Raw genomic sequence first — 12152 nt, forward strand, 5'->3', positions numbered from 1 at the left:
TAATTATTGAAATTAACATAAAATAATGTGAGGAAAAAATTTTAAAAAAAATATTTAGAGTAAATTTTAAAAATTATTTAAGTTTATATTTTTTTAATAATATGGTGTATTTATCATTTTATGGGGTGCAAATAAAACTCCCCATTATATAAATATAATAAGAGTATAATTAAAATAAATTAATAATTAGCAAAGCATCCTACTATTTACTTAATTAATTAATTTTTATAATATTAAATGAGTTAGATATATTTTAATTTTTTAAGAAAGATTTTGTATATATATGAAATAGGAATGAACGATATTCTGATGTTTTTATTAATTAGTAATGCTAAATTTTAAAAAATTTAGTAGATATTTTAATATTAGTAGATTAATTAATTGATTAATATTTATTAATTTAATAAAAAATTAAGGAGATAATAAATTAAGCTATTTATTTTATTTATTTTATTATATATAAATAAAAAGTGACCCATAAATTTCTCATAAACCATTTTATTTTTAATATCAATAAAAAATCACATGAATTTCTCATAAACCAAGAAATTATTGTTATATAGACACACTTTATATAAAATAAATATATTTGCTACATATATGATGAAGTAAGCTATAGATTTGGTGACTGAAAAAAGAGCTGCAATCCATTTAAAAGATAAAATAAAAAAGATCTCGAATCCAAAATAATAGCAAGTGACCAACTTAGTTCCTGGCGGTTTGAAGTTCAGCAAGGGAGTGCTCTTGTTCGTAACCAAGGTAACAATCTGAAACTAGAATCAGCTTCATTCCCTAAAATAACAAAACAATAAACGAGTCAACCACCGTGACTCAAGTATTATATATCAGAAATGGAACCACGTTAGTTAGACATAGTGAGTACATTTGGAAACATTTACGTTTTCCCTTTTGCATTTTATACAAATGGATATATAGATTTTGTTCATCAAAATTATGTCACATAGTTCAATCGAAAAAGGATATTTTATAGTGCAAAATATAGAACATTTGATTCTAATAAAAGAAAAATAATTATTGGATTATACTCATGACCTGAGTTCATGGGCCTGAGAAGCAGACATTTTCTACCCTTAATTCTCAAAAAACCAGTGTATGATAATTAGGGGACTCAGCTGACCTGAACAGCAGTTGGATCTGATGGCAACTCCATATGGGTAACCAAGTGATCAGAGAAAGACACTCTCTTGAGAGCATGCAACTCAGAGCTAGAGGTGTTACCAAGAATTAACCACCAGGCTTCATCTTTTACCTGCAAACAATACCTCAAACATCAAGGTTAGTTTCTATTCTGAATATAGTTAGGAACTTAGAACATGATAAATCTTTTTTACCTTGGGAAAGCGAGGAGCAAAAGCTCTTGATCCCTTTCGTCTGGAATTTCTCTTCTCCAATCTGATGTTCAAAGATGGGGAGCTTGCACTGCCAGTTTTCCTCTGCTGAATTCTTAATTTTACTTGGAGATTGGGGAAATATTGCAGATCCTACAAAAGAAAAGTATAAAAATATATTCTGCAGTCATAATTACCACCGACCCAAATCGGGAAGCAACCGACTCTTAAACAAAATGAGTTGCCACTAGTTGTATTAACAATTTTAGTTTAAGCCAATGACTTGAACATAGTTCTTTTCCTATTTTACTTCTCTCTTTTTTTTTTCTGGTGTGGAACAAATGACATATTCAAGGCAAACATTATAGCTTGCTAAGGTCAATTGATTTCATCTAGGAGAGACCAACTAATTAAGCCATGCGAGTATGCGACCATTTTAATTAAATATCATAATTAAGCCAACTAAAATAACAAAAGTGAAGAGGCTTGCTCTCTCCTAGGTCTGAAACAGTGACCCAGAATCTTCTCTTTTAAAATATGAACATGTGTTACATAATCATCTATGACCACCTCCATGAGTTTCCAAAAATGAAAAACTAAAAGGGAAAAAGGTATATGACTAGAGTTAATAACAAAGTAATAAAAAGGGAATGAGAAGGAAAAGAAAAAAGTGTGCAGGAGGCAAGGAGTATGTAAACTATCTCTTGGAAGACGGAAGAAAATGTGCACTTCAAGTGAATGCAAATGTGCAGATGTATGGTAATATGTATGCATATATTCATTAGAAACAGGACTCCAAACCTGAAATAATTTTGAAGCAGGAACATTTCCTATCATGGTCTGCAAGGTTGCCTTTGAGAAATTCAATAGTTGTGGCAAACTGGAAACTCCTCTTGTGCTTAAGGAATCCGCAAGTTCAACATTCATACATGGCAGCATCCATAAAGAAGAATTTTTCTCAAACCATAAACCCTGACAGGAATAAATAATATGTATCAAGGCAGAGTAATGCCCCAACAATATGTGCTAATAAAAAAAAAAAAAAACAATAAATATCATCACTAATAAATGCAAACTTTTTTGATGTTCATCACTAATAGATACAAACTAATTTTGACGTTGACTATTTTTCTAGCACACCCTACTTTTTTTTCCTTCTTTTATTTGTATCCTTCTTTTTATATTTGAATCTTCTCACAGAATTAGCTTTGAAATCAACAAACACTTTTTTCTGTTTTAATGCCGAAAAAAGAATCCTGGTTTGACACCTTTACTATGTATAGTATTAACTCATACTCTCTCACTAATTAATCATTTTGAACTGCTTATTTTTTACTAGATATTTTGAACTACCTTTTGGATCATAATTTGAGTTGTTTCTTCTACACGTTCTACAAATTCGATTTGTTAAAAAAATTCACCCCCTGAAGTCCAATCCAAGAAAATAAAATAGTCCAAAATTCTAGCAAAGAGACCAAGAAGTCCAATCCATAAGACCATAACAACACAGTAAAAAAAAACAGCTTAGGTCAATACTGACAAGTAAAGATATTAACCACACCCAGTTTGCCAGTGAGGTCAAAAAAATATTGACTTAGCTCTATTTAACAAGAGAATAGAGCTAATCAAGACAAAAAAATATTCTGACATTCTCTAGCCAGGATATCTGGTAAAGAAATTGAATCTATAAGACGATAAAAACCAGAAAAAAAACACAAATGGATAGGTTTTCCCACAATATAAAGAAACTCACTTCTACCAATCCATATGTTTGTAGAGCAATCAATTACTACATGGACACTCATCTACTTTATATACTATACCTCAAGTCATTAAAAGGAACAAAATTTCAGCAACAGAGGAATACCTGCATGACCATTTGCAAAAGATGCATGCAAGTAATTGAGCTTGAAAGCCATCCGCTATTAGCACATATATCTATCATGGCCTGAATTATGCGTATACTTTGATCCAAGACTGACTTTAGGTCAGTGACATAGTCACTAATTGGCAATTCTAACTGTGAAAAATGTGCCTGGACAGCAAAATTTATTTATGATAAGGAATAAGCACAAAAAAGAAGATATTCAAAACAATAGAAAAGTGATTTCATCACAAATATTATTCAGACCTGAAATAGCAGATTGGCCTTGACATGTGGATCATCAAACCGATCCTTGTCCACCATATACCGAACTTTCTTGGACAAAGCTTCATTGTAGTTTTCCTAAATTTTAAGAAGTTGAATTTGGATAAACATGTCTACATATTCCATTTAACAACACAAAACTTTGATAAGCCAGCACGAATAACATAACTGAAAATATGTACTTATATATAGTGTTCTGTTCTTCTCTAATAAAAGAATCCGAGCACCAAATTAATATCATCATTTCAGCGTACAAAACATGAACCAAACTTCACTTCCATATTTCTTCAGACTAACTGTTGGCAGATAATCATAATTGTGAAATTAATTTTAGTCGAACCTAGTTATTGTATATAGCTGTAGAATTTACTTTTTCAAAAAAATATAGCTGTAGAATTTATTCTGTATTGAGTTATATAAGTTTCCCTAATCCTAGCATATATATATAAATATATATATCTTATTGGACTTGTCTTGCATCTATAAATTTCTACTCGTTTGAGAGATATACAAGAAAATCATTCAGCACGTGTTTTATATTAACATTAGTTTCTTAAATAAGTATAGTTTGCATGTTTTTAGTAACAGGTTTCATTCCTTCAGTCATATAGAGTATGAGTATATAACTAGTTTCCCTATATCCGTAATTTGACAACACACAAACTTCTAATTATCAAATAAATGAAAATGAGACATAGCAATGACAAATTATATCTTGTCACCTCATTATGCCGCACAGGAAGCTCATTGTATTCAGACGCACCAGAAAGAATAAGTAAAAACACCTGCAGCAAAGAAAATGTCTAAGGTTGAAGTTTGTCATAATTTGTCATTACAAAGATCTTTAGGAACGGCATATTACTTCAAGTGACGTGTCTGGACCTATGTTCGATCCAAACATTGATACAGTCATGTAACTCAGGTAATATTGAGATGCTATAGAGCCCAGCATCGTTGGCTCCACACTGTCTTCATTGATCTTGATGCATCCACTGTCTTCCAGGTCCTCAAAGGTTGTTTGCACTAACCTGCCAAAAGAGAATAGTTGACCAATTAAATAACAGATGGAACAAACTAGATTCCATGAGTGTGAATAATAGTTAATCAATATACCTTGACAGGTAAGAACTTAAAATTTCAGGTTCCCTGGTTTCCAAACCATAGTAAGCAGGATTCATCATCTGTAGCAAAGCATTTTAAGAAATGGGATTATATACTGCTCGTAAAATCAGAAGAGAAGAAGTAGATACATGAGATTATACAGTTCTGTCATCAACAAATTATTGTTTTCCATACATTCCTCTCAAAGAAGCTTAGACTTCTGAAGTTCCATAGCATGGAAGTATTTCTAATTAAAGTTTAGCATTTTGAACGTCCAAATGGCAAAAATTTAAAATGCAGACCATTCTTTCCATAATCTTTTGGAAGCATGTTTCTAGAAAATGGTTTTGCAACTGTCCCTATGTTTCTTTCATTGCAACTATACATCCCAAACTCATACCAGTCTTCGGAATAAGTAAGTCCAAGTAAGATAGTGAACCGCATCCTCCTTATGGCAAATTGTTCCAGAAACTATTTCTGCGGTCATGTGATCATGCAACTGCTCCCTCAGACTACTCTCAACAGGAAATGGTTCATATAAAAACTGCAAATCACAAAATTAGGAATTATTTCTGCATCAGGTGGAAACTTGAAAATATACAAGATTTTGTAATATAATATACTTCAATACTTTAATTTCACCTTCTTATAGAAACTCTTCTTCGGTTCATGAACAAGAATAACTGCTTTCCCGTGCTGATCATATTGTGGACGACCTGCACGACCCATCATTTGCAAGATATCTGTGATTGGGAAATCAACATATCTCTTTGTTTTGCCATCATAATACTCAGTTCCCTACAGCTCATAAAGAATAAATAGTTAAATAAGATTTTTCAAAATGAATTTTATTCATAGGGAGAAACATTTTATTTCATGTAGAATTGACTTCATGAAAAGTGCTAAATAATAGCATTATAAACAAATTTGATGTGGTCATCATCAAGAGAAATACTCCTGCGAGTTGCAATGGTATTCAACATATCAGCTAGTCATAAGTATTTGTCATGCTCCCACAATACACCAACAGTTAGACCAAATGAAGCGATCAATCTTCTAATGTGACTGAATCGATCAACAAGTCCCTTCTACACAATTTGAAGTTCCTTACCGGTGGTTGTCGTTGTAGGTGAGGTGGGTAATTGTGTAGATAGTTGGAACTTCAAATTCAGAAGGAACTTGTTGGAAAGGGAAATACCTAGTCTCCTAGAGCTGTTACAACAATTGGAATATGTTAGAGTGCCTAATGTGTTGGATGATAGTAGAGTACGAAAACCAGATGTGAGTGTAAGTCTTCTCATGCAAATCTGCTTTCAAGTATTTTACGGCAAGTCCGAATCATGGTGAGGTGTTTTCATGGTGAGGTGTTTTGGTCTAAGATCTTATGGAAAAGTACAGGCCCTGTTAAAGTCAAAGTTTTTGGGTGGTTAGTGGCTTTCGGAAAAATAAATGTGCATGACGTGATGCAAATAAGAAGACCTTTTTTGTGTTTATCCCCGGGTTGGTGTGTTTGTTGTAAAAGAAACAGAGAAGAGATCACGCATTTGTTTTTGGTCTGTAGCTTGTTCAGAATTTGGTTGTTCCTGTTGAACGAGTTTGAGATTCAGTGGGTAATACCTGATTCGGTACCCCTAATGTTAGTCAGCAAGGTGGGTGGTAGCAAGCGTAGGAATCTGCTATGGAGAACTGCGGTTATGGCCACTATATGGGCAGTGTAGTTGGAAAGAAGCAACAGAGTTTTTGAAGGGATTGAATGTTCAATAGAAGAGATATGGGAGAAGCTTAAATTTTGGACTGCCACTTGGGTCTTCAAAACCAAGCATTTTGAACATTTGACTTTTTTAGATATGAACAAGGAGTAGAAACCTTGGACGTATTAGGTTTAAAAAGTTAGGCTTGTTTGCTCAGTGTATTTCTGTGTCTAATTTTCATGTTATTTTCATTCTATTTGTTTACCAAGATTTTCCTCCGCCAAAAGTGAGGATATCTATATATATATCGGGGGGAGGCTAATCTAAGACAATGGCCTCTTTCTCTTTTTCAAAAAAGAAATAAAAGATTGTTTGAAGGAGCAGAAGATAGTGCAGAAGCTTTATAAGATAAAATGGTGTTCAATATGAAAGAGTTTAGAGATGTTCCTTTCTCTGATTTATGAAGAGATTGGCAGGTTTCTTGTAGTGTTGTCGTGCTTTCTGAACTTTCATTTTGTTTTTTTTTATGTTCACTGTATGATGGGTGGTACAATCTTTGTGCACCTTTCTACCTTTGTATCATTACTTTCTTTAATAATACTAGTAGTGTTTTGACAAGATAAGGTCAGACAAGCGACGAAATATAAAGTATGATAGTGATGTGAGCATATTCTACATGCATCAGGACAGAAAGAGGCAAAATCTTTTCACAAACTAGAGACTATTCTGGATCAATAACTTTGGAACTCTATCTAGAGCATTCATCCAAACATTCAAAATGTGCATGATTTTTTTTCTCTTTTGTAAAGTAACTACTTTGCATTAAGAAGTAACGATATAAAAACTTAAGGAAATCAGACAAGATCTCCAAGCATGTACAATTAAACAAATTAACAAAGGAAACATTTACACGAATTCAAACATTCTTACACAAGAAAATTTCCCACCCTATAACACGTGAAAATAAGTTTGTGATTGTAGGAAAATTGTCTAACCTTGATAATAACCAGATGTGCCGGAAGATTTACACCCCAAGCCAAAGTACTGGTACAAACTAAAACCTACAATACAATACTAATGCCAGATTAGTGTAAAGTGGTACAGCACAAAATGATAGTAAAAGTCTAAAAGATGACATCAGTGGATAATTAACAAAACTGCAGGTGGGAGAGAAATGCCTGAATCTTATTGTTTGAAAACAATTCCTCAACTAGAGATCTATCTTTGTCATTCAGACCAGCATGGTGTAATCCAATTCCAAATTGTAAGGTGTGTCGCAGGTTCTGATCAGTAACCTGTGATAGTACCATCTGAAGTGCTTCTTCGGCCATACTAAGAAACTGCCTGGGTTGCTCATCCGATGCTGCAAACTTAAATCACAAACAAAAGTAATTGGTAATGGTGGTGGAATTCTTACAACGCCCTTGTTGAAATGAGTCTCACCTGAATGAGGTCCAAGGCAGTAAGTCTTGTCTGTCGACGAGATGAAACAAATATTAGAACTGGCTTTGTAGAAGAATGTGTGCATATTGCAGCATACGCTGGTTTATTCATACTGTTCATCCTTGGGCAATAGAACTTTCCAGGATATCCCTTCAGAAAACAATCAAGAAGTACCATGAGAACTTTCCAAACAAATGTATAATAGAAGAAATAAAAATAAGTACAATCTTGGAGGACCAAAAGCCCACCAAGAAAAACAAAAGGCATGTAGACAAAGCCAAATTGGGCATTATTCTACCTGGATATTTCAAATGAATTAATCAGTTGATCATATTTTTCCAAACCTGAGGCTGTTACTTGGGATAGATAAGTATAATACATGAAATTAGAGTCTATTTGATCCGGCTGTAAATCCAAATTTGCATTTAAAGATGTTAGACAAAAGGGCAATTTTATAATTATGTTATTATCTAAGGATTATTTTATAATTAGGAATTATTCTTTCTTTCAATCCTATTAAAATAAGGTCTATCCTATCAATCTTATTTACAAAAGGATTCTAGAGGGCTGTACTTCATTATTGGATTATTTGTTTAATTAAATATCATATCTTTTTTACTCAAAGCCCTTCTTGACTTGCTCTAAAAAATGTCCTACGAACATAGCTTTTAATTCCCTTCCAATAGTTTAGTCCTAGGAATAAGAGATAAAATTGCTAATGGATTTCTATCCCCAGATTTTGGCACATTAAACACAGAACTTGGTCCCAAAATATCTCTTTGTAATGTTCTTCATGTTCCACAGTTAGCAGTTTGCTTTCTATTAATAAATTTAGGAAAAAATACGGCTATAAAATACCTAAACTTTGTATTGATGAATATTTTAACTTTTTCTTTTGCAGTAAAATAACAAAACGTTACTTATTCTTCCATTTGGTACGTAGCAATCCTTAAGTGTTACCTTCAACCAAAAAATCTGTGGCTAAAATGCCCAAACACTATGTTTCTTTTTTCTTTTGTTTTGTTTTGTTTTTTTTTTCTTTTTTTTGAAAGACCAAAGACTATGTTTACTTACAACTAAATACCAGTTTACGTAGAAAGGGCGAAGAAATGGATCTAGTAGCAGAGAAGCACAAAAGGGGGAAAATAGTTTTAAGATATAATTTTTATTTAATCTTTATCAAAATTACTTTTAGGATTTAATTTTAAATTATTTTCTTCTTAACTTAATTAACACAAATTATTTTTGAATCAATCAAAATATATAGTCTTAATAATATTTTATAATAGAAAAATTTATGGCATAAATACTATATGTTTTCAATTTTATACACTTATATACCATATTTCTTTTCGACAAATTAAATATCAAACGTTGTGTTTTAATCCCTTTTGTCACTACCATTATGTTAAATGCGAAAAAGTGTACACGTGCAAGACCTTGATTAAATCTTGTTTGTTTTTTTTAGAATGTTTAGTATAATTAAAAACTTAATCTCTAATAAATTAAAATTAATATTCCTAAAATATCTTTAATGAATTAAAATAAAAAAAATATTACGTCAAACCCATAACTCAAAACTCGAATCCCCATCCCTCTTTACTTGAATTCCCAAATCTCATCTTCCACCATCGAACTAGACCCACCAATGACAAGGTCGACGACGAACCAGACGAAGCAACTAATATGAACCATTCGTCGATTAAGTATATATATGTGTGTAGAGAGAGAAAATATGAGGATATATAGAGAGAGAGGTGGGAAGCTGATCAAAGATTCTGTGGGTACAGTTAATTTTTATTTTTATTATTTGACAGTTACTCACAAACCGTATATCGAACTCCTAAGTGAAATCAACTGAGTTGAACACACTCGGTTATTAAACCTGTGAACCAAAAATATCACCATATCTACACAACTCGTTCTTATTTTTATATCCATTCCATCCCAAGGGTGATTAACATACCACTTCTTCCTCATCATCATTACCGCCCCATCGTAATCGTCATCTTTGTTATCATCTACCACCAAATATTCATCTCCGTCTGGTTCATCGTCAACCTCATCTTTCTCGTCATCAGTGGATCTGGTTCGCCGGTAGGAAATGAGATTTGAGAGATTCGAGCTTGAATTCTGGGTTTAGTTTAAGACTAAGTAATAAAAGATATAAATAACTAAATTCAATACAAAATAATAATCAAATCGCACCATCTCGATAATAGGCGAATGTCTTTTTCTCGCCCGAAATTGTCTGAAATTATTCGTAATAAGATATTGGCTACAATTGAAAATGTCTCATCAATAAAATTTCCATTTATTCGAGATCTAAACATAGGCAGAAATTCATTCTCTACTTTCTTTTAATTATCTTTCGTGAGAAAATAAAAAATAAACCCTTCACTTCAATTGGTATCTTTTCACAAAAAGCAAACATGAGATTACAAATCTAGTCTTTCACTAAGATTTCGAATAGCTATGCTGAATTCAAGTTGATTATGTTTTGCCTCTTCCTCGGAGAAAGACAATCAAACAATTCCCAATCATGGTCCTTGCGGATCGGATCATCCATATTATATACAAAAAGAAACTCCATATATTTGACATCTTTCTCTTTGAATGAGATCTCAATTCCAGCGACGGTTCATTAGATATCTACAACTAGAATCCAGGGTTGTGCGATTGCGAATGGGTCGATTAGGTTGATGTTTTTCCTTTTTAACATTTTTTAATCTATTAAAGATATTTTAGGAATATTACTTTTAATTGATTAGAGATATATTAGGAATATTAAGTTTAAGTTTTTGTTTTTACTAAATATTAAAAAAAAATATATTTAATCGGGGCCTTACTCGTGTACATTTTTTCACTCTTAACAGAATGGTAGTGACGAACTGGGATAAACACAACGTTTGGTATTTAATCCGTCGATAAAAAATATGGTATTTAAGTATAAAATTGAAAACATATGGTATTTATGCCACAAATTTCCCTTTATAATACATTGTTATTATTTTCTAATTTTAAATTTATTATTGCTAATAGGATTAAAAGAAATGGCCAAAAAAAGTAACTTTCTTAATATTATTTTAACGTTGTGGTACTTTCATCACAAAAAGAAAAATTAGTATAGCTATAAGTAAACACAAAGTTTAAGGATTTTAGCCCCACATTAAAAGAAGAAAAAGTAGTATTTATGTATATTTACAAAAAAAAAAATGTTTCTGTATTTATTTAAGTTTTGGCAATTTGCTAAGTGACTTGACGGTTAGAAAAGCTCATTTTTGTTAAGAGGTCGTGGTCAAACACCATATAGTTCATGCTCTTTGTCCTGCCCACTTATTAACTCACACTTTTCAAAGCATGAAAGGTGGTAATTAATTATATGGAAAAGTTGATGCGAGACTTTCTTTGAGATGGCGGTGACCTTTTGGGAGGCAACCATTTGGTAGCATGGGAAGCCGTGTGTAGACCTAGATTTGAGGGAGGTTAGGGCATTGGTTGGAAGGTTGGATATGAGAAATAAAGGACTGCTCATGAAGTGTTATGAAGATACCTGCTCGAAGGCAATTCTTTATGGGACAAAGTTATTAGAAGCCGCCACTGCTACTGCGAACAACTTATGGGACATAAAAAGGGTTGAGAGATTGACATCTAAAGGACCTTGGAAAGGTATATTAGACTTCTATGATGAGTTTCTGCAAATGATTTACTTCAAAGTAGGGAGGGGGGTCGAATTCGATTTTGGGAAGATGTTTGCAATGGGAATTCTTCTTTGAAGAGTTCATTTTCGGACTTAGCAGTAATATCCATGGTTCAAAATGTTTGCATTAAGGAATTGATGATCAGAGACAGGGATAAAAGTAGCATGGACACAAGCTGGAACTTTAAGCTTAGGAGATGTTTAATGAATAGGGAAATGCCAATCTTGTTCGAAATGTTACAATGTTGGAAAATCAGTTTTTTTATTAATATATTGTATACCTGTAATAATAACTCTGATTTTATTGTACCATATTTTTAGAGAATAAGTTGAGAGATTCAATGTGTCTTAATTTTATTTTATTTTTTGGAAAAAAGAGAAAGGGGCCACTTGTCTGAGACTGGCCTCCCCCTGAAATATATTGCAAGCCTCACTTAAGGCGAAGGAAAACCATAGTAAACAAAACAGGAAGCAAAAATAAAAACGAAAATTATTATTTAATTTGCTTCCCTTTATAGGGATTATTGTAAATGTTATATACATTGTTGGGTAGTCGAAATAAAAATTACAGAAAATTATTACCCTAAATCTGTCGACTCGGTATCAGAGCCAAAAAAAGAAAGAAAAAATCGTACTCAACCCTAATCGCACCATGTCAGACTCCGAGTCAGGTACAACAAAAAAAACACCATCCAAACCAATTCCACCTTACTTTCTAC

At 32.5% G+C, this 12152-nt stretch overlaps 1 protein-coding gene across 1 annotated transcript in view; it reads right to left on the reverse strand.

Moving 5' to 3' along the window:
• Positions 1 to 482: 482 nt before the first annotated feature.
• LOC115710054 (DExH-box ATP-dependent RNA helicase DExH14) overlaps positions 483 to 12152 on the reverse strand; it is a 35738-nt gene continuing 24068 nt past the window's right edge. Inside the window, exons 36-49 of the mRNA XM_030638373.2 lie at positions 7734 to 7883; positions 7469 to 7660; positions 7286 to 7351; positions 5242 to 5397; positions 5000 to 5143; positions 4612 to 4679; positions 4361 to 4526; positions 4221 to 4283; positions 3481 to 3576; positions 3217 to 3384; positions 2151 to 2321; positions 1353 to 1502; positions 1139 to 1270; positions 483 to 792 (exon numbers count right to left, since the gene is read on the reverse strand). Of these exons, the coding sequence (XP_030494233.2) occupies positions 706 to 792; positions 1139 to 1270; positions 1353 to 1502; positions 2151 to 2321; positions 3217 to 3384; positions 3481 to 3576; positions 4221 to 4283; positions 4361 to 4526; positions 4612 to 4679; positions 5000 to 5143; positions 5242 to 5397; positions 7286 to 7351; positions 7469 to 7660; positions 7734 to 7883 (1809 nt within the window). The 3' untranslated portion in view covers positions 483 to 705. The remainder of the gene's footprint in view (positions 793 to 1138; positions 1271 to 1352; positions 1503 to 2150; positions 2322 to 3216; positions 3385 to 3480; positions 3577 to 4220; positions 4284 to 4360; positions 4527 to 4611; positions 4680 to 4999; positions 5144 to 5241; positions 5398 to 7285; positions 7352 to 7468; positions 7661 to 7733; positions 7884 to 12152) is intronic.

Source organism: Cannabis sativa, chromosome 3, assembly GCF_029168945.1.
Source record: "Cannabis sativa cultivar Pink pepper isolate KNU-18-1 chromosome 3, ASM2916894v1, whole genome shotgun sequence".
Taxonomy (NCBI): Eukaryota; Viridiplantae; Streptophyta; class Magnoliopsida; order Rosales; family Cannabaceae; genus Cannabis; species Cannabis sativa.